Here is a 23,599-nt window from a genome sequence, read left to right on the forward strand (position 1 = left end):
CCCCCTCCCCTCATCCCGGTTTCTGGTAACCACAATTTTGTCTTTTTCTATGGATTTGATTATTTGTTTTTGAAGTGTTTGATCTACAACACTGCTAGTTCCTGTTACATAACAGAGTGATTTGATATTTCTTTTATTTATTTATTTATTTTTAATTTTTATTTTAATATATTTTTTTATTTTTATTTTTACTTTATTTTACTTTACAATTCTGTATTGGTTTTGCCATACATTGACATGAATCCACCACGAGTGTACATGCGTTCCCAAACATGAACCCCCCTCCCACCTCCCTCCCCATAACATCTCTCTGGGTCATCCCCATGTACCAGCCCCAAGCATGCTGTATCCTGCATTGGACATAGACTGGCGATTTGATTCTTACATGATATTATACATGTTTCAATGCCATTCTCCCAAATCATCTCACCCTCTCCCTCTCCGTTTGAGTCCAAAAGTCCGCTATACACATCTGTGTCTTTTTTGCTGTCTTGCATACAGGGTCATCATTGCCATCTTTCTAAATTCCATATATATGTGTTAGTATATTGTATTGGTGTTTTTCTTTCTGGCTTACTTCACTCTGTATAATCGGCTCCAGTTTCATCCATCTCATCAGAACTGATTCAAATGTATTCTTTTTAATGGCTGAGTAATACTCCATTGTGTATATGTACCACAGCTTTCTTATCCATTCATCTGCTGATGGACATCTAGGGTGTTTCCATGTCCTGGCTATTATAAACAGTGCTGCGAAAAAACATTGGGGTACATGTGTCTCTTTCAATTCTGGTTTCCTTGGTGTGTATGCCAGCAGTGGGATTGCTGGGTCATAAGGCAGTTCTATTTGCAATTTTTTAAGGAATCTCCACACTGTTCTCCATAGTGGCTGTACTAGTTTGCATTCCCACCAACAGTGTAGGAGGGTTCCCTTTTCTCCACACCCTCTCCAGCATTTATTGCTTGCAGATTTTTGGATCGCAGACATTCTGACTGGTGTGAAGTGATTGAAAGAATCAATATAGTGAAAATGAGTATACTACCCAAAGCAATTTACAAATTCAATGCAATCCCTATCAAGCTACCAGTGATAGTTTTCACAGAACTAGAACAAATAATTTCAAGATTTGTATGGAAATACAAAAAACCTCAAATAGCCAAAGCAATCTTGAGAAAGAAGAATGGAACTGGAGGAATCAACTTGCCTGACTTCAGGCTCTACTACAAAGCCACAGTCATCAAGACAGTATGGTACTAGCACAAAGACAGAAATATAGATCAATGGAACAAAATAGAAAGCCCAGAGATAAATCCACACACATATGGACACCTTATCTTTGACAAAGGAGGCAAGAATATACAATGGAGTAAAGACAATCTCTTTAACAAGTGGTGCTGGGAAAACTGGTCAACCACTTGTAAAAGAATGAAACTAGATCACTTTCTAACACCACACACAAAAATAAACTCAAAATGGATTAAAGATCTAAATGTAAGACCAGAAACTATAAAACTCCTAGAGGAGAACATAGGCAAAACACTCTCTGACATAAACCACAGCAGGATCCTCTATGACCCACCTCCCAGAATTCTGGAAATAAAAGCAAAAATAAACAAATGGGATCTAATTAAAATTAAAAGCTTCTGCACAACAAAGGAAAATATAAGCAAGGTGAAAAGACAGCCTTCTGAATGGGAGAAAATAATAGCAAATGAAGCAACTGACAAACAACTAATCTCAAAAATATACAAGCAACTTATGCAGCTCAAGTCCAGAAAAATAAACGACCCAATCAAAAAATGGGCCAAAGAACTAAACAGACATTTCTCCAAAGAAGACATACGGATGGCTAACAAACACATGAAAAGATGCTCAACATCACTCATTATTAGAGAAATGCAAATCAAAGCCACAATGATTTGATATTTCTATGCATTTCAAACTGATCATCATGATGATAAGTCTAGTTAGGTCACCATACAAAGATATTACATAGTATTTGATTATATTCTCCACACTGTACATTTCATATCCATAACTCATTTATTTTGCAACTGGAAGTTTGTATCACTTAATCTCCCTCACCTATTTCTTTCTTCTCCCACCTGCTTCCCCTCTGGCAACCACCTGTTTGTTCTCTGTTTCTATGACTGTTTCTGTGTTGTTAATGTTTGCATATTTGTTTAGATTCCACATGTAAGTGAAATCACACAGTATATTCCTTTCCTATTTCACTTAGCATAATACCTCCTAGGTCCATCTGTGTTGTCACAAGCGGCAAGATTTTATTCTTTCTATGGCTGAGTAATATTCTATTGAATGAATATGCTGCATATTCTTTATCCATTCATCTATTGATAGATATTTCAGTTGCATACATATCTCGGCTATTGTAAATAATGCCACAGAATATAGGGGTACATATGTCTTTTCTGACTAGTGTTTTGGTTTTCTTCAAATAAATATCCATGAGTGAAATTGCCAGACCTATTTTGCCTTTTAAATGACAATTCAAGCTGCTTTGTTGTTGGTTTGTCTTCTTTACTTTGTTTTTAAAATTTGGTTGCAATATTAGTACTTTATCTTACAGCTCTCTGGCCCATCTTATTGTGGCATCTCCCTGCTTATTTCTAGTTAGGTAATAGTTATATTTTCACAGGTTGAAGGAAAAGGGAGTTCATTTTGCATGACTCAGAAGAATCAAGTGGACCAATTAAGTCACTGAGCCTTGCTGTACCTATACTTGAGGAGAGGGGTGCTTGATATGGCAAGTGGTTTCTAAAAGCCTGTTGCTGGCACTTGTCTATCTTGGAACAGCTGTACTCATGGCTGCCTCACAAAATTATGTGAAGTGGCCCAGGCAGTCTTGCAAAAATCCCTAAAGAGGCTCAGTCAATCAGTCAGTTCAGTCTCTCAGTTGTGTCCGACTCTTTGCGACCCCATGAATCACAGCACGCCAGGCCTCCCTGTCCATCACCAACTCTCGGAGTTCACTCAAACTCATGTCCATCGAGTGGGTGATGCCATCCAGCCATCTCATCCTCTGTTGTCCCCTTCTCCTCTTGCCCCCAATCCCTCCCAGCATCAGGGTCTTTTCCAATGAGTCAACTCTTCACCTGAGGTGGCTTATGGACATGCAAATTGGTTTCTTAAAATGAACTTTGCAACAGAATACAGGAAATTCTCCTTTCAAAATTAAATATCATAGTTCTCTTTGAAAGCAACTTAACTGTTTAAGAAACTAGAGATAAGAACATAAACATATACTGAAATTGAAAAAATATGACATTCTTCATGTAAAACAGCTGTTCTAAGAATGTACATGTTGGAAATGGTATGTCAGTACCAGCCACAGGAGGAAATGAGAAGGAGGCTTTGAAGGAAGAAGTTTCTTAAACTCAAAGGTCCCAAAGGAGGTTGGAGGGTCATCACATGCCTTTCAGGGCCACAGGGAAGCAGCAAGTTTTGACCAGGGGGCAGAAGCAGAGGGGAACAGAAAGTATAGACCAGAGCCTTTACTGGGGTTTCCATGGGAAAGGCAAGGCAGGGCAGGGTAACCAGTTTAGGATTGACTGGTTGAAATAGTTCCAGCAGGCTTTGGGGCAAGTGAATCTCTAGTTGCCTGTTACCTGGCCCTGGGATGATTTTTCTTTAATTTTTCATTTCATTTTCTTCTTCTTCTTATTGTCTGCACTGGGTCATCATTGTTGCACAGGGGCTTTCTCTAGTTGTGGTGAGGAAGGGCTGTTCTCTAGTTGTGATGCGCAGGCTTCCTAGTGTTGGCTTCTCTTGTTGCACAGCATAGGCTCTAGGGCGCATGAACGTCAGCAGTTGTAGCACATGGCTCAGTAGTTGTAGCTCAAGAACTCTACAGCATGAGCTCAGTGGTTGTGGTGCACAGGTTTAGTTGCTCTGCAGCATGTGGAATCTTCCTGGATCAGGGATTGAACCCATGTCCCCTGCGTTAGCAGGTGAATTCTTCACCACTGGACCATCAGGGAAGTCCCCTAGGATGATTTAGGGCAGCAGAAAGGTTGACTTGCTGTATGAGAGTTAGTTAAGAAAGTAGTTGGGGGACACTGGCTTGGAACTGGTTTTCATATGATAGATGTGCTTCCCTCCAGTCCTTTTTCTTAATCTCTGAAAATTAATTAGCCTCTCCCCAGTCAGTGAGACCATAAATGCCAGAACATCAAGAATATAGAAAATAAGTTAATTTAGTTAATATAACTGACCCTATGAAGAAAGGATGCCAAGTAGACAAATTCAGAATCTAAGAAAACACAGAATAACTATTTAAAGGCTAAGTTTACATATTCAGTGAGTTCTGTGATTTTGATGAGTGAAATTATTCTGCTTCCCCTCTTATGTAGAATTTAAAATGTTTTTCCTTCTTGACCCATTAAAGATTCAAAGGAAAAAAAGTTTCATGGTGACACTGCCTCTCCATTTTTTTTTTAATTTGTATGCAGTAAAATTTACTCTTTTTGATGTTGAGTTGAATGTTGTTGTTCAGTCATGTCTGACTCTTTGTGACCCCATGGACTGCAGCATGCCAGGTTTCCCTGTCCATCACCAACTCCCGGAGTTTGCTCAAACTCATGTCCACTGAGTCAGTGATGCCATCCAACTATCTTAGCCTCTGTCACCCCCTTCTCCTCTTGCCCTCCATTTTTCCCAGCATCAGTTGTATGAGTTTTGACAAACGCATGGTGTTATTTAACCAAAACCACAGTAAAGAAACACATTGGTTTCATCACCCTCCAAAATCTCCTGATATTGCCCCTTTGTACTCAGCTGTAACCCCAGCAGCCACTGATCTGTTCTCCATCCCTAGAATTTTGCCTTTTCCTGAGAGTGCCTTTTGAGTCTGACTTCTTTCACTTAGCATAAAACATAGAACAACATCCATGTTGTTTCATTCTAAAGTAGATTTATCACTTGACTAATATGATGTAATATTAGGGGAAAAGTGTATATTTTCATGTCCTCTGACCAAGAATCTGTTCTAAGAATGTATATGTTGGATATGACATGGTAAAGTTAGTATTGCCACCAGAGGAAAAGAAGGCAAGGCTTTGAAGGAAGAAGTTTATTATACTCACCAGTCAAAACAATCAATGACTGAAGAAATATGTCATTAATTAAAGGCTACAGGGGCATGGTCCCAGCTCTGTCCCAAGTACTTCAACTTGGCCCATGCCCCTTGCAGGACCACTGCAGAGGAGGATAAAGGACAGTTTGGAGTGTGTCATCCTTCTGTAGATGTCTGGGCATTCATTCAGCAGCAGGCTCACTAATTTATGAAAACCCACTCCCTATCACCTCCAAACTTCCTCCACACAAGATTAGTTGGGGGCATATCACCATTCTTCATAGAAGGGACATCAGTGTAGTGAATCTTCTCAATCTATACTCTTCAATGGGTCCCGTTAAAATTTTATTTTCATATTTACCAGTCCACCCTTTTGGAGAAGGAAATGGCAACCCACTCTAGTACTCTTGCCTAGAGAATCCTGTGGACAGAGGAGCCTGGTGGGCTGCTGTCCATGGGGTCGCACAGAGTCGGACATGACTGAGGCAACTTAGCAGCAGCAGCAGCAGTCCACTCGTTATTGGATTACTCATTGCAGATTTTTAGGTCTCAGTACAGCATTTGCTTTTGGTGGCTGAACGGTATATCTTAACCTGGAAACTTTTGACAAAAATTTAGCTAAACAAGACCTGACTTATAGGTAGCTTAGAACTGAGCTCATCATTTTGTTGTAGGCTGTTCAATACTCCTATTCCTCCCTCAAAGTGGGGAAATGGAAAGAGATTTTCAAATGTTTCTCTACTGGATATAAATGCCTGATCAGCCAAGTTGAAGTACTTATTTAGTAGAGTCTTGATGAGCTACTTAATTATCTGTGAGGAATATATTAGGTTTTTTCTGTTATAGATTGTTATGTTAAACTCCATTTCTGACCTTCATGACTACATTGACAAAAGCCAATTGACAGCGGACTTAGGGGGAACTTTGGAATATCACCACAGTCAGTGGATAAATCATCGAACCGTGAGTACAAACTTATGTGCCCTTTTCAGTGTCCCTCCTGGTGTTTTAGAGACAGGGACTTAAAGATCAACTGTTGGACAGTCATTTCCCAGGACTACCTAACATCGGGAAGGTTGGGTTTTCTAAGTGACAGGCTTGGGGAGAGAAAGGGTGGGAGGATAAAAGCTAGGGCTTCTCCTGCTGATTACTTTGATCTTGCCTCATTTTCTGGTATAGCGGTCTCGAGGGACTTGATTTAGAGTGTACCCAGGGAGTTTGCAAAATACCGATACTCTGGTATACCTCAAGGAATTTAATATACTTGATCTAGGATGACTGTCAGGCATTAGTGGGCCACAAGCTCCCCAGATAATTCTAGTGTACAGACAGATTCAAACCTGCCAAGTCAGAAGAAGTTGCATCTAAAGGTAGACACCATTGAGTATTGTCTGAGCTCAGGTGAGGTACTAAACCTCTCTAAGTTTGTTTGCTCCTTTGTTAAAATGGGACTAACACAGTGGGTTCTCAGCTGAAGGCGATATTGCTTGCAGAGGACATTTGTCAATGTTTTTAGGCAGACATTTTTTATAATCATAACTTGGGGAGAAGGATGTTAACTGGCATATTCTGGGTAGAGGCCAAGGATGCTGCAAAACATCGTATAATGCCCTAGACAGGTCCCCACAATAAAGAATTATTTCACAGATAAAGGAACAGACCTTCAGAGTGAAGAGGTAATTTATCTAAGGTCATAGGGTCAAGTTGTGGCAGAGCCAAGACTAAGATCAAACTTTTTTGAGTCACCCTATTAGAGTCAATTCCTTTGTACCTTTTCCACTTAGTGATTATTCACTAATCAGATGCATGGAATCAAGTTATTTTGTTAATAGGACTCACCACAGGAAACCTCTGGCTTCCACTATTTCTAGGATGACATTTCCAGGCCTTACACCTGATTGTTTTAGTTCTTACTGTTACATTTGTAAGGTACTCATCTGTGCCCAAGATCCTTTCAAATTTGCCATTCCTTCTGATAAAAAAAAAAAAACAAAACTCCTAAAAAGAAAAAAACAAAAAAAAGATTGACTGGATCCTGCCTTCTTTCCTTCCTTACTGCCCTAGAATATGATCTTGGCCAGTTAGAACTTTAGACAGTTCATTTGACCTGTTAGAACTTTAGTTCTCTCTTCTATAAAATGGAGATAAAATGCCTCCCTCTCTAGATTACTGAGGTGCTAGACAAATGTAGAGCACAAAGTTCAATGCATGGCCTACTGCGTATACTCAGGAAATACTTCTGTCCTGTTAAGACAGTGTATTGGTGAAAACATTCACATTGTTATGATTGTCTGACTGTCCAGGCCATTGAAAACTTTGCTCTGGCATTGAAGACCACTGCCCAGATGCTTCAGACTTTTGGGGCCTGCCTGGCTACAACAGAGCTGCCCAGAAGCATCCCTTCCACTGAAGACCTTCTCATGTCCCACATGAGGCAGCGGAACAAGTTGCAGGTGAGTGGTCAGTGATCTCTCAGAGGCCAGCCTCTGTGCTGGCAGATGGTCAGCTTCTTGGAGAGTTCTGGGAGCAAAATTAAAAGTTAAGCCCTCTTCTCCAGTGACTTGGCAGCTGCTAATCATCTTTAATCTTCTAGATAGGCAACATATGAAGAGAAAAATCTTTAAATGACTGGTAGTACATGTAAAAGGATTGAAGGTAAGATCTGTGAAAAGCAGCCCCTCCAAAGGGAACTCATTCTGGCTTGGTGCTGGTGAGACAAGGGATGTGAGCATCCATTCAAGGTGCACACTCCTATGATCTGCTCAGGACAGAACAGGATATAATGGACTGAAACTGCAGGGAAGGAGGGAGGGATGGGAGTTGGCTCTTGAAGCATAAATTTTCCTGAGGTTGTTGTGAAGTTTAGGGGCAGAATAATAAAGTGACTTATTGCTTCACTTCTCTCAGGGATGTGTCTTTTTAGTTGGGAACCAATTTGAGAAATAGGACTATGAAAGTGCTCTGAATTGGATTTAAGGAGAGGCATCTATTAAAGGATTCATAAAAGCATGTCAGAACCTGCTGGGAAGGCAGCTTGGCAGATTCTTTTAGGCCATGCAGAAAAGAGAAATCTTCTTAGGTCTTACTGGATGGATGTCAGCCCCTTTCCACCACCGGAAACACAAACAGACCAAAGCTATTATTTGGCAAGAGAGGCCTTCCCCAATGGCTCAATGAGTAAAGAATCTTCTTGCAATACAAACAACACAGGAGATGGAGGTTCAATCCCTGGGTTGGGAAGATTCCCTGGAAGAGGAGATGGCAACCCACTCCAGTATTCTTGCCTGAAAAATCCCATGGACAGAGGAGCCAGGACAGCTACAGTCCATGGGATCGCAAAGAGTCAGACACCACTGAGAGACTAAGCACACAAGCACTCCAGTACTCAACAAGGCAGCAAATCAAGGATAGAAGGTTGATACATCATAGCATTAAATGTATTCTCACTATGTTGAGCATAAGAAGAGCTGAACTCTCTTATCTGTGACCCAAAATACGCAAAAATTTTGCTTTGCTAGGTGGTTGAGTTTTTATTCAGCATATATTTATCACCTACCATCACATTCCAAGGAAACAAACAAAATGCAAACTCAAAGAACACATAGTTTGGTTAGGGAAGTCAGTCAGGTAGTTGAGGCAAATTAATTCTTCCATGTGTCAGGGAAAACTGTTTAATTCTTTCTTTAAGGGTCTTGGTTACCAAAAAGAGTTCAAAATATATTCTCAGAATTACTCTGAGTAATCAAAAGGTCTGATTTGAAACTATAGAAACCTGAAAATTCCCTGGAAATGACTTTTAGAAGCTTGACTTATTTCATTGCCAAACCTATTGGCCAAGTTCACCTCCCATGGTTCTTGGAAGATGGCATGGGGTGTGGAAGGCTGGGTCTAGGGCACCTCTCTGAAGTCTGCTAGAAAAGGGCTGGTGATCCATGCACACAGGTCACAGACCACGGGAGACTGCAGAGCATCAGTTAATATATGGGTGTGATGCTGAACATCAGAGCCTGTAGGAAGGCATTGTGAACAGGGCTCCAGCCTGGGCTCATGAGCAAGTGTGTTCTGTATGTCGTTCCAAGAAGCGCTGGGAGAGGTTGCAGAGCAGAAGCATCAAGATGACCAGGTGGCCAATCAGGGAGGCCTCTGGGGAAAAGATAAACAGAAATTGGATTTTAGATGAGGACACATATCTGAGGGGTGAAACCAGCTGTAGGTGCAGTGAGGGTTCACAGGGAAGGTAGATAAGTAAGTATTCTGTCATCTCTACACAGGCAGAGCTCCACAGAGGTAAAGGGAGGGAAAGAACCAGCCTCCAAGATGGAGTAATGTCATTTTTTAAAATTCACAGTAGCCAGCAGTTCTTGGAATTAAAACAGGATGTGTCCAAGTCAAATTATTATGCTGTACACCCTGAAACTTACACAGTGTTATATGTCAATTATATCTCAGTAGAACTGGAGGAAAATAGAGTATAAAGCGAATTTCAGTTAAATTTAAATTATTCTGTCTTTATTTGACCAAGTAATATTAATATTCTTTTAAAGACAATACATAGTGTTTCTTCTGTGATTACTAATTGTTGACCTGGTAAAACTTTGATTTTTTTGCTTCATATCTTATAAATTAGAAGCAAAAATTCCAAAATCATTAAACTAGATGTAGATTTTTCCTCTTTCTGATCCAAAAATGATTTAGAGAGAAAGGGTTTATATTACAAAAAAAGGAACACTGTTTAAACTTTTACTAATAACTCAGTGTTATGATCACATATATATATATAATTTTATTTTGATTAGAGTATTTTACCTACTTTTTAAACCAAAGTTTCTATAATTGAATATTTTTTCCATTTAGAAAGCATCTTTTCCAAATGAAAAAATAGTGTAAGATTGATTCTCAGAACAGTGAACTTCTAAGTCTATTTAAATATCTATACAAGTTACAGTGTGTGATTTATGGCTTCCTCCTAGCCTGGAGAGTTTTTGTCTGAACAACACAGCATTAAGAGACTTGGTTTAATTTCTTGATTTTCTTTCCCCAGGGGGTCTTTGAGAGCCCTTATTTTAGATTCACATAAGCACATAGTTACCTCTACAATCAGCCAATGAAAGTAGGAGAGTTGTTGAACTTGAGAACTTGTACAGCCTATGCACTGATTCTGTATGTAGTTGTTACCACATTCTTCAGAATTATTGTCCAAAAGAATCTCTTCTGTCTTGACCACACTCGTATATCAAACCAATTTGGTTACAAAGAAAAAAAGTCTCAGATCATAAATAGCAGAAGAAACAAATCAAATTTTCAAGCAACCTTACCACTTTAAAGGAGCTCTTCTCTAGAAGAAACATAAATTCTTTCCTTAAGGCAGAGCCACACGTTGGCTCTTAATCCATATTTAGATCAAAAAGGCTCTCAATAGCAATATGTGCTATTTTCTGTCCAATCAGATTGTGGGCACTTGGGCTTCCTACTAAGACTTGAAACTTTATTTTCTCTGTGATTTCGCTATACCATGGGCTTCCCTTGTGGCTCAGCTGATAAAGAATTCTTCTGCAATGCAGGAGACCTAGGTTCGATCCCTGCATTGGGAAGATCCCCTGGAGAAAGGAAAGGCTACCCACTCCAGTATTCTGGCCTGGAGAATTTCATGGACCGTATAGTCCATGGGATCACAAAGAGTCGGACACGACTGAGTGACTTTCACTTCACTTCACTTCACTATACCATCTGAGGAAGAGAAAGGAAGAGAGAGTCCTGTACACACATTCAGCATTGGTCTTCTTTTGGGGGAGACTAAAGTCCTCATAAGTCAAGACAAGCACACATAACTCAGCACACTCATCCCTTCCCTGCATGTGCTTCTTGCACATGGCTGAACAGTTGGAGCGTACATTTAGAGCATGTACACACAGGGACCCCAAACTCCTCTGAAAATTGGATCCTTCTCCAAGGAGAGCTCTCATTTTCTGAGGAAAGGCAGCCTTGACAGAATGCATACAGGCTATCTCTCAGTGTACAAGCAGTATGGCCACACTCACTTGCTGCCACTAGGATCCTATCTGCACAAGAGAAAACTCCCTGAAACTCCCAAAAACATATATATATTTTCCCAGAAGCAAGTCCCTGAGCTCCTCCTCCAGCCTGAATGCCAGCAGTAAAAAAAAAAAAAAAAAAAAAAGACCAAGGATATTTTCTTTCCATGGGGACAAAACTAAAGATCCTTGGGCTGTAGGACAACTGGGAAGCAAGTTCCCATCTACATGAAGCAAGGGAAATTGAGGCTTGCCTCACACCATATATAGAGTCTCTTAAAATTGATCAAAGAACTAAATGTAAAATCTAAAACTATAAAACACTTAGAGGAAAATATAGATGTAAATCTTCATGACTTTAGATTAAGCAATGGTTTTGTAGATATGACACCAATTCTTGTCAACTTAACCATAGAAAGATATGTAACTCAATTTTAAATCAAGCAAAGGTAGTTAGGACTCCTTGCTGTCACTGCTGAGGGCCTGGGTTCAATCCCTGATCTGGGAACTAAGATCCCAAAAACCACAGCAATGCCAAACAAAAAATAAGTAAAAATTGAAAAATAAAAATGGGCAAAGGATTTGAATAGACATGGGTTGCAAAGAGTCAAACACAACTAAAGTTATTTAGCACACACACACATATCCAAAGAAAGTATATAAATGACTTATTAATTCCCAGGTGGCTCAGTGGTTAAGAATCTGCCCACCAGTACAGGAGATGCAGGAGACACAGATTCAATCCCTGGATTGAGAAGATGCCCTGGAGAAGGAAGTGGCAACCCACTACAGTATTCTTGCTTGGGAAATCCCACAGACTAAGGAGCCTGGTGGACCACAGTCCATGGAATCACAACAAGTCAGACACAACTGAGCGACTGAGCACAAAGCACGTGAAGACATCTGCAATATCACTAGTCAGTAGAGAAATGAAAATTAAAACTGCAATGATATACCTACTAGGATCGCTATGCAGTCTGACTGCTGTATTTATGGTTCTTAATCCAAGGATTCAAGCTACTGTGGCTTGAAAATACTTTTTAAAAATTCCAGATAAAAGCAAAAAATGGAAATTGCCTTGTACCTGGAAATGACCTACATAGCATTTACATTGTATTAGGTACTATAAGTAATCTAGAGATGACTTAAAATATGCAGGAAGATGTCTGTATGTTATATGCAAATACTATATCATTTATATAAGGGACTTGAGCATCTGCAGATTTTGGTATCTGAGGTGGGTTCTGGAACCAATCCCCTGTGGATGCTAAGGGACAACTGTGCTGGCATTGTAAATTTGACTCCATTTTCTTTGTAGGAAATCCCAATAATAATGTTAATTTTATTTGGAATTTAAAATACCTATATAATCTGATGGTTTTTGAAAACATGTTTCCTGGCTTTGTCCACTCAAAAGGACCTGGAAGCAAAGACACCCTAATAACAATGCATATGCCAGCTAGCACTCAGATCTTGATTTATAAATATCACTTTCTATCAAAAGAAAGCAAGACTCCTTGGAGAAATAGGAAAATATAAAAGACAAGAAAGGAAAATACAAGAAGGACCTGGAATATTTTGTTTTGCCAAAAACCTAAAAAGGTCCCAAAAAGTAATCAAGGCTCAATCAAAAAGGGAGAACCAGCTCAAAAAGGGGCTCACAATGGCCAAAGTTGGACACTTTAACCATCAAAAACAATAATGACTACAACTGACTAACATACTAAAAATTTAAAAATTTGAGTATGTAATAATAACCCCCAAAATAATAGAAAGCTTATCTAGTGGCCTATACTCTTTTAAAATGTGAGTGATTAAAAGAATAAGAGGCCAAAGAACTGGTCCTGATTAAAGACTAAAGAGATATGACAATTAAATAACAGTGTTCAAGTCTAGATTGGACCCTGGATTATAGATAAAGGAATTTTATAAGGGATGTTACTGGGACAACAGGAGAAATCTGAATATGAAATTTGCATATTAGATATTGTATCAGTGTTAAACATCTATATATATATTTACTATTGTGGGTATTTAAGAGTCATGCTCTTAGGGCAAAAGGTGCACAATATCAGTGAACGACATTAGATGGTTCAGAAACAATTTATGGGACAGGGAGAAAAGAAGGAATAGAGGGAAGGAGAGAGAAAGCAAATGAGACAAAACATGAACAGTTGGTGAATAGGGATGAAAAAGTATATGGGAGTTCTTTGTAAGTCTGTTTTCATTTCAAAATTTTAAAGTTTGAAACATGAAAACTCTCTCTCTCTTTTTTCCTTCAGGAAACAGCTAATAAATGTAAACAAATAACAGAGTTAGAAAATCCTAATGAAATAAATGACTAGGGCAACAATCATCAATCATCAGGGTGTATCTGACTTCTGTGCTGATTTGTCAGTGGTCTGCTCTATATAGGTATTAAATATTTTGAATTGTCACCACTGTGAACAAGGACAAACTCCATTTTAGGGTTGGGCAACTTACCTTTATGCTGTCCAAGTACCATAGTTCCTCAGTCTTTCCTTCCATGTTATGGCAGATTTTGGTAACCCTATTGAAGCTTTTCTATAGGCAGAAGGAGAAGGGAAAAGCTGAGAGCATTTACTAATGACTGCTTTTATCTTCCCCCATCATATCTTGTTGTTAATCCATCTGCAACCTAATTTCTTTAGACTATTTTTAATTCATCCAACCTATAAATATCTAATGAGCACTGATGAGATAAGAAATGAGGGCTGATACCTGAGAATGGAAAAGAAGGGTTATGTCCAGTTCCCAGGCAGGAATACCAGTCAGGTGGCCAACTTGGGGCATTACTTTGAGAGGACAGATCCACAGGGTCTGTCCAGAGAATTTTGATCAGAAGAGTCAAATCTGTCATCAGCCCAGATCTTAGGACAAGTTTGAGGCTTGGTGTAGGTAGTGGAGGCCTTCCCAGGGGTAAATCCTGAGGTGAGATGGGGGACAAGGAGCAAAGTTATAAGGTTGAGAGGGCCTGAATTTCTGTGTGACTGGAGTGGAGAGTATAAAACCCTTCCACGGGGAATGAATGTGCTCTACATCAGTGAGGTTGGTGGTGGCTAGCCTTCAAGAAGAGATTTTGTGTTTGTGTGCATCAAAGAGATTGCTTGGTAATTATGGGCCTTTTCTTACCTTTAAGGCATACCAAATCGCATCTTGAGTGATCCAAGAATCAAACCCCAAACTCACAGCCGCAAAATTCTAGGCCAGACTCCATCCCTTTTGGCCTGCCTTATATGTAATGATCAGGGCATTGAGAGAGTGCCTGCACTATGCAAGTAGAGGACTGGAGCCACTGGATTTGGAAGGAGATAACCTGACATCTTCCCCAGTTGCAATGCCCTAAGTCCCCATGTAAAAAGAGAGAATAGAATTGCCTTGGAAATGTGAATCTTCCCAAGTCAAACTGAAATTGCTGCTCATCTCCTCTGTACTTTGATAGTTGAACAAGGCCACAGTTTGGGGGAGGGACAGGACTGGAAAGTGTTTATTGATGAGACCAGATGAAGTTTTTTTCATGGTTAACTGTATGGCATCTTCCATCACTTAACATTTGATATCTGTCATTTTCTTATTTCTGGCCACTATCTTGGATTAAAAAAAAGATTTTATTAACTAATTATTTTAAATTTATAGTAACTTGAGATATGCACAAAATTTAAGAGTTGTTGCTTTTGGAGTGGGAATGTGGATGGGCTGTGGACATAACACATGGTTTTTCAATATGTGCACATGTACATGCTAAGTCACTTTAGTTATGTCTGACTCTTGCGATGCCATGGACTGTAGCCCACCAGGCTCCTCTTTCCATGGGATTCTCTAGGCATGAATACTGGAGTCGGTTGTCATGCCCTCCTCCAAGTGATCTTCCTGACCCAGGGATCGAATATGCATCTCTTATGTCTCCTGAATTGGCAGGCAGGTTCTCTACCGTTAGCACCACCTTGGAAGCCCCTTTTCAATATGTACTGTTTTGTATATTTTGAATTTTGTATCATGTGTTTGTATTATCTATTAGGAGCAAGTTAATCAATTTAAAAAGCTAGAGCTTGACTTCTACTTAGTACTTAATTTGCTAAATATAATAATATAATAAAAATATACTTACCATTGTACTCAGGCTTCCCAGGTGGTGCTAGTGGTAAAGAACCCGACTTGCCAATGCAGGAGACATAAGAGACTCGGGTTCGATCCCTGGATTGGGAAGATCCCTTGGAGGAGGCAATGGCACCCCACTCCATTATTCTTGCCTGGAGAATCCCAGGGACAGAGGAGCCTGGTGGGCTATAGTTCATAGGGTCATAAAGAGTCAGACTGTGGCAACTTAGCATGCACACATGCACCACTGCACTCATCTGAAGTCTACCTAGAATTTGCTTTTAATTTCTTCTAAGAGAGACTGTATTTTCCTTTCTCTAGGATGAGCTGAAATTACTTGGAAAGCAAGGGACCACATTGCTGTCATGGATGCAAGAATCAGCAACCAAAAGTCCCACCAGCAAACTCAGTCTCAATGAAGTTGAGAATGTCACTACCATGGAAAGGTGAGTGAGAAGGGTGGTATCTGCTTTTTCTGGAGAGAATACATAGAACCAGATAATGTGAAACAACCAAGAACAGATTGGAACAGCTGCTGATGGGTCTTGGTGGGGTCAAGAAAGAAGAATATTTGAGACAACAAAGGAAAAACCATAGTGTCCTTCTGGCATCCATCTACAGACATCTTTTTATGAGAAAGCCATTCCCTCCTCCTATGGTCTGCTTTCATCCCAGGATGTCAAGGAATATAGTAGTATTTACTGAGCCTTCATTGCCAAAAAACTGTTTGGTTAGGTGCTGTGTTTGCACACCTGTCTTCTTAGGTGGAAAGAAATAGAAAGGTAAAGTTACCTGGAGCACATTTTAAAGGTTACCAGGGGCGCATTTTAAAGCATGGCAGCTGCATCTGAGGTTTTTGCCTAGTGCTGAGGGTGTCCTGATTGAAAAATGGAAAATAGGGGAACCAGCCGAACCATGAGAAAGTCATACGTGACATAGACTTCAAAGTAAGGAGATCATCACAATTAGGAACCCTGACTGAAAACATGGGTGTTATCAGCATGAGCCTGTGGAAATGAATGCTAATCACATGTCGTATCTTGTTCTTTCTTGACAGGTTATTAGTTCAGTTGGATGAAACAGAAAAAGCCTTTAGTCAGTTCTGGTCTGAGCATCACCTGAAGCTTAATCAATACCTACAACTACAGCGCTTTGAACACAGTTTTTGTGAGGTGTTATTTTCTTGTTTAATAAAACTTCCTTTTATGGTTCTGTTAGGGGAATGCACAGTTCTGTGACTTCTGGTTCTCTCTTCCCCCTTAAATTCTGGGTATCAGGCTCTGCATCCTCTCCCTAGTCCAGTCCCTTCCATATATTTTTGATTCCTCTTCTCACCTTTTTAGTGGGGGTAGCAATGTACCAGAATCTCATTTTCCCACATGGTATTTCAGTGATGGTTTACCTTCCTTTTTGATTCAGTGTAGCTTCAATATTCCATCTACACATTGTCTCAGCACCCCCAGGTGTTTTTTTTTTTTTTTTTTACATAATTCATTTACTTTAATTGGGGATTAGATTATATACTTTTAACATTATTATTTACATTTTGAATTTATTCTTCAGTCATTCATCACATTTATGAAGTATTTATTATGGCATTTCAGTACCCCCAGCTTAATCTAAAAGCTGATGAGCTGTTTAAAAAAAAGTCTATATAGATATACACATATCCTGAATCATTTTTGGATTTTCAAGTTGTCTAGAGTATGACAAGCCTATACCTGAAGATGGGATGTCCATTGGCTTATTTCTGGGCTTTCTAACATGTCTTGTAGGTTAAGCTAGCCCTGGACAACTTGTTGGCAGAGCAAGCAGAGTTTTCAGACTTCGGAGACAGTGTGATGCATGTGGAACAGCTTCTTAAGGAACACAAAAAACTGGAAGGAGAAGGCCAGGTTGGTTTGCTTTTTCCAGTTTTGTGGACTGGGAAGAAGGTCCCTGTGGATAGTGACAGATCACGGCCACCCATTAATTGTTAGAAGGTTGCCAAAAGACACAGGATTGCCCAAAGACTGACTTTTTAGTGACCCCACTCCCACCCTCAGGTCCCCAGGGAATTATGCACATTAACAACTATGAGGAAGAATGCAGGCAGTACAGAGTTCTGTTAAGGCTGCAGGAGCACCCAGTTGAGGCTAGAGGCTTAGATGGGGTTCCAGGTGGCCCTGCCCATTCATTCAGTGACAGGGCTAGGGAGGAATAGCAGGAAGTAAGGTCACATTGGGTGTGTTACCCACTGGGCCGGATGTGGAGGCGGGCTTGGTGGTAAGGAGGGGAAACTTTAAAAGGAGAAACCAGAAAAAAAAAAAACTAGGTTTATAATAAGCAAGATGGTGAAAAAGGGGAAATTGGTCCACATTAGTTCTGTTGCTACACAGAGTTGGTAAAGCTTTCTCCTTTCTCATGCTCAAAGAGTTGTAAATATCAGACTTGTAAAGGAATATATGCCTCAAGTTCTCATACCCAAATTAAACAGTTTCCCAGATCTGTACACAGATCAATACTTAGGAGTAGGTCTATCTTCAATCTTTACAGATTTGATTGTTACAAATTAAGAAAGACCAGTCAGTTCTTACCAGAGAAGTTCCTCTCTGCTTTTCTTTAATTAAGGTCCCTTTTTTGTCTCTTGGGAAGTCTTCTATAGTTGCCATTTCCATTCTGACCTAATCTGGAGGCGTCCTTCCTCTAGACTATGGTAGATGGTGATTTCATGGTACTAGAGGTTTGCTTCTCAAAATGTGATCCTTTGGCCAGCAGCATAGATATCACATCAGTGAGAACTTATTAGAAATATGGGGAAATCTCAGGCCCCGCCTCAGAATCAAAATCTGCATTTTAATAAGATCTCCAGGTGTTTGAAATGCACATTAAAGTTAAGCATTTGACATTCACATTATTGTTAGAGACATTTTTTGTTGTTGTTTGGTTGCTAAGTCGTTTCCAACTCTTTGTAACCCCATGGACTGTAGCCCGCCAGGCTCCTCTGTCCATGGAATTTTCCAGGCAAGAATACTGGAGTAGGTGCCATTTCCTCCTCCAGGGGATCTTCCTGACCCAGGGATTGAACCTGCATCTCCTACGTTGGTGGGCAGATTCTTTACTGCTGAGCCAATGAGGAAATTCCCTTAAAAAATGGTAACAAATGTAAGCCAAGGCCAGTCTGGTTTTAAGAGCTGTCAGTTGTGAGTTCTGAGCTGAAAGTACTTTTGCAGTGCATGAGCACACAGGCCCACCTGTGCACACAGACTCTCACTCAGCAGTCCCACCCTTCCCTTGTGAGCACCCTGTTATCCATGATCGTTGACAGCTAATCGCTTTAGTGCTGAAGGCATGAGTTATGAGAAATGTTTATTAAACAGTGAAAAAAAGCTGAATTTTGTGTATGTGATATCTCTGTGTCTCGGAGTCTCCAAGATACTCAGTCTCAGAGTCTCAATTTTATGTAATTTTAGTTTTTTTCAAGTGAACTCCTTATTAAATGTGGATACTATGTATTTTCATTATGTACATTCATATTTTAGGGAAAATATGCCTCATCAATCCCAGTACCTTCATTTTTGGTTTGAAAAATATTGTTTTATATATAAATACATACACAAAGGTAGCTGCTGACCTGATAGAAAGGTATTCATTCATCACCAGGTATTCCTTGTCTTAGATTCTGTGGCTCTAAGTGGTGAACCAGACAGTTCAGTTCAGTTTCAGTTCAGTCTCTCAGTCTTGTCTGACTCTTTGTGACCCTATGAACCACAGCATGCCAGGCCTCCCTGTCCATCACCAACTGCTGGAGTCTACCCAAATCCATGTTCATTGAGTTGGTGATGCCATTCAACCTTCTCATCCTCTGTCGTCCCCTTCTCCTCCTGCCCTCAATATTTCCCAGCATCAGGGTCTTTTCCAATGAGTCAGCTCTTCGCATCAGGTGGCCAACGTGTTGGAGTTTCAGCTTCAACATCAGTCCTTCCAATGGAACACCCAGGACTGATCAGTCAAGGCCCTATTTTCACACAAGTTGCGTTCTACTGGGGAGAGACAGACAAGTGACAGTAATCAGATAAATCAACATCAGATAGTGACAAATGAGATGGAGAAAATTATGGGACATGAGAGAAAGTGAATGGGGGGTACTACTTTAGTAGTTAGGAAAGGCCTCTCAGACCTTTGATCTGAGATCTGGATAGCCATGAAAAGATTTAGGGAATAGCAGTCAAGGCAGAGAAGCTGCAAGGACAAAGGTCTTGAGGAAGAAACAAGGTTGGGAGTCCCAGTAGTGTGGCTGGACTGTGGTGAGCTAGGAAAGAACAGGTGGGAGCCCTGGTGGTGAGGATTAGATTTTATTCTCGGTGGAATGGAAAGCTGTTGGACAGTGCTCTGGGTTGTGTTTTAAGTACTGGATCTGCATGACTGCATTCACATTCTCTCTTCTGCCCATCTCCTTAGACTTGTGATCTTTGGTACATAATTTTAAAGTCGCTGACTGTGAGTAGGGGCGAAACCTGTGGTCACAGGACATCTTTCTTGGGCAATGTTCCTGAACCAGCTGGACTCACCCACTGCAGATGACTCACAGAGTCCACATTGGTTTTACCCGTTCTGTGCCTTGTTTACCCTGGTTTTTCACTTGTTTTCTCAAGGATGCAGGAGGCCTTTCCATTTACCTTTGAGTGATCCAAACAAAGCCATCTAGTCATAATCGGGACTTTTTAAACATCCCTTCACTCAGATTTCTAAGTGGAATTGTTTCTTCAAGTGATATGGGCTTGGCTAATCTCTTTGTCCTGTAAATTGTTAAAGGAAAGAGGTGATATTTGGATAGAATCTACTAAAATATGCTTGAGGTTTGTCTTTTCTCAGCACTTTCTCACCTTCTTTTGTAGCATAACCACACACTGACTTCTGGGTTATTGCCAGGTTCCTTATTCTGTATAGTGGTATCATCCTCACAGGTTACCTCTGAGTCAGCTCTAACAAGATCTTCTTGCATACTAATTGAACCTGCTCTTTTACCCTGTTTTGGTTTGAGGGTTTAATTGTCTTTTGGGTGCTCAGCTCTCATTCTTAGAAGCGATGGTTTCAGTCCCCCTCACTTCTTTAAAAGCAGAACTTCCTATAGGGTTTTTGCTGTGAGGCATGCTCAGGACTTTGGTAATGGGCCAGCAAGGAATGGATCCAGACAAAACAGTGAGGCCCAACATTTTTTCAGCCTTGACATCTCCCTCCAGGGTTAGGGCCCAGGAGTCACCCTACTGTGTCCAAGAAGGCATGGAACCCAGATCATTAACCTAGAGATATAATGTAGCTGAAAGGGCTACATGACTTTTTTTGTAGTGGAAATTTTCAAGTACACAAAAAGTAGGTTGACTAGTACAAGGGACTCCCATGTGTCTATAGCTCAGTTCCAACAACCATTAACTTTCTGCCTTTCTTGTTTCACCTGGCTCGTTTCCCCATGCATTCACTCCACTCCTCTGCTATTACTATCTGTGGATCTGTTCTGGGTTCCCTGATATGGCAGCATCACCCCTTCTTCACCATTTTCTTCTACAGTAGACATGCCCATCTTCCATTATAACAGTAGAGTCTTTGGCGGGTGGGGGGTATGATAACTTGTTATTACAATAAAGGCTTTGAATTACAAGCTGCAACTTGACCATCCAGCCTTCTGAAATTTTCAGCATCTGAAAGAAGCCAGGCAGACTTATGATCAGAGCACCGGATTTCAGCTATTTCTTTCTTATTATTTCTTTTTTTACTTTGGAGGTTTTGTTCCCTGATTACCTTGAGTAGAAGCTGTATAGACTGAAAAACAAGCTGCAATTTGGAGGTTTTTCAGTAAAGTTCTTTGCAGGCAACTAAAGGACTTGATAGTCCTAGCTGGACAGCCATTATTCTAGCACCATGTGGACTGGAAGGTGCTAAGACACAGGCTTTGGAGCCAGATGGAACTGGATTCAAATCTTGGCTCTAACAACTACCAACTGTGTGATACTAGTCAAGTTTCTTAGCCTTTCTGAATGTATCCTCTCATCTATAAAATGGATAATAATGATTCCTACCTCACAAGAGTCCCTGGGAAGATGAATGAACCTGATGTATAGTAAGGACTTAGTGAGTGCCTGGAATGTAGTAGGTGGTCAGAGCTTAGAAGCTATTAATAATATCCATTCATTTCAGTAATTTTCCAGCCATCTGGTATTGACTTATGTGTTATATTTATGGATCTCTTCTCCAAATCTATTTGGACCTATTACTCACATCTTTCCTCCAACATTGCAAGAGTTTTAAGAACAGTTCTGAAGGTGTGATGCAGCATGCCAAATCTGGGGCAGCTGTGACCACCACAGGATGCCCGGGGAGCATCTATTGGTAAAGTTCCCTGGGCCCAGAAAACTTGCACTATTCTTAATAAATTAGGTGCTGGACTTAGAAAAAAAAAAGTCAACAGAGATTTCCTTGCCAAGTTTTCCTATTTCTGTATTTGGCTAAAGTCAGACAGGTTCAATCAACCAAATGAGGTCTCTGAGCTCGGGCAGGACAAGCACAGCTATTTTTCTCTGTATGTGTTGGCTGCAGCTAGATTCTGGAGCCAGACTGCTTGAGTTTGAAGCCTGGCTCTTCCCTTTCCTACCCGGGTCACCTTGGGCCATTGTGTCTCCACTCCTCTTTTGTAAAACACCTCCCCACATTAAAGGTTTATTGTGAAGAGTTAAAGGAATAGTTAATGTAAACATTCAGAACTGTACTTAGCATATGGTAAGCTCTCAGTGAATGTTTTTGTTGATATCACAGAGGTGGTGGGGTAAATTCTGGGCTGCAGAATGTTTCCTAGGCTCAATCTTCAGTGGCTGAGCAGTTCTACTTCTTATATTCATCCTGCAAATATTTATTGATTTCCTACCATGCCACACTGCTCTGAGTTCTGGACACAGGAGTGAACAAACCAGCCCAAGGAATTAGCATTGTAACCTTCTTTGAGTGATGGTGACCAATGCCTCTATCTGGGCCTTTGCTGTTTTGAATAAGTGCACTGGGTATTTGTCCCTAAGTTCTTCTAAATAACCCTGCTTGATTCATATCATTTTATTCCCATATCATTATCCCAAAACAACAATCATGTGTTGTTAAATACCTAATATGTGCTGTGTACTCTTAAAGAGCAGCTGAAAAAGAGCTGGTGCATGCCAACAAGTGTCTGTGGGATAATGCGGGCAGCAGGCAGTAGATAGCTGATCACAACACAGTCAAGTTCATGTTTTGGTTGGAAAAGACATAGAGTGTTATGGGAGCTCAGATGAGGGGCATCAAAATAAAATGGTGGAGTCAGAGAAAGTTTCCTGAAGTAGATGAACTCTGAAGGGTGGTTTGGAGTTAGTTCCAGAGTAGTGTGGGTACGTGGGGAGGGGTGAGGAGGTAAGGGGAGGGTTGATGAGGGAAGGATGGGGCTTTCTAGGCAGACAGAGCGAGTAGAGAAGGTATGAAGGCTCAAAGCCATCTGACTGTTTGGAGAACTACAAAGGAGTCATTAGTGCAGTTACAGAAGAGGACAGGGTGACAGAGTGAGCAAGGAGGAGGCACAGTGTGAGCCAAGTAGTGAAAGACCTTTTGTGCATTTCTTAGGAGTTTGAACTTCTTCCTGAAGACAGCAGGGAGTCAAGAAAGGCTCTGAGGCTCTGAAGTGATATAGACATGAATAGACATCATGATGGAATTGCTGCTTCATCCGCAGTGTGCAGCATGACTTGAAGGAGAGTTTAAAGGAAATCAAGGAGACCAGCTGTCCCAGTCAGAAAGCACCAAGGTCTGAACACACGGTGACAAGGAGGTGGTAGGGAAGGGCTCAGTGTTCCAAAGGTATTAAGAAGGAGGTGTGTTCTGTGGGACTTGGTGAATGATTGACTGGGTGGGAAGCAGGGGCTTTAAGCTTGTTGAAATCTTATAAACCACTGTAAATTAGGAGACTGTCATGTTGTCGTCATCTGGGGTCATCATGATTCCTTGCGTTACTATGAAAAGCTAAACCAGCGCAAATGTGGTAGCTTGGATGCTCAACATGGTCAGTGAGGGTGTGAGTGGGCCTTCTGTCGTGAGGCCTTTGAGGACATGGCAGTCCTCTGTCTTGACTCAGGTCAGTGTCGTTCACACAGTTCCAGCCAAGCAGATCACTGCATCCCCTAGTTCACTGGTTCATTTATTCTTTTATCTTACTGGCCAAATATTTATGGAATGCCTGCTAAGTGATCTCATGGAGCTTATGTAACGGTGGGCATGGGTGGAAGAAGAAGGAATCATATGTTAACGTAAAGAAAGAAAATACTTTCAGATAGAGGTAAGTGGTTTTAAAAAATGAAAACA

The 23,599-nt window shown here is 40.6% G+C and overlaps 1 protein-coding gene across 1 annotated transcript in view; it reads left to right on the forward strand.

Annotated features, from left to right (window-relative positions):
• The window catches only part of MCF2L2 (MCF.2 cell line derived transforming sequence-like 2), a 279,399-nt gene that overhangs the window by 100,483 nt on the left and 155,317 nt on the right, over positions 1 to 23,599 (forward strand). Inside the window, exons 6-10 of the mRNA XM_068968757.1 lie at positions 5,943 to 6,059; positions 7,400 to 7,549; positions 15,569 to 15,693; positions 16,305 to 16,419; positions 17,023 to 17,142. Coding sequence (XP_068824858.1) covers positions 5,943 to 6,059; positions 7,400 to 7,549; positions 15,569 to 15,693; positions 16,305 to 16,419; positions 17,023 to 17,142 — 627 coding nt within the window. The remainder of the gene's footprint in view (positions 1 to 5,942; positions 6,060 to 7,399; positions 7,550 to 15,568; positions 15,694 to 16,304; positions 16,420 to 17,022; positions 17,143 to 23,599) is intronic.

This window comes from Capricornis sumatraensis, chromosome 1, assembly GCF_032405125.1.
Source record: "Capricornis sumatraensis isolate serow.1 chromosome 1, serow.2, whole genome shotgun sequence".
Lineage (NCBI taxonomy): Eukaryota > Metazoa > Chordata > Mammalia > Artiodactyla > Bovidae > Capricornis > Capricornis sumatraensis.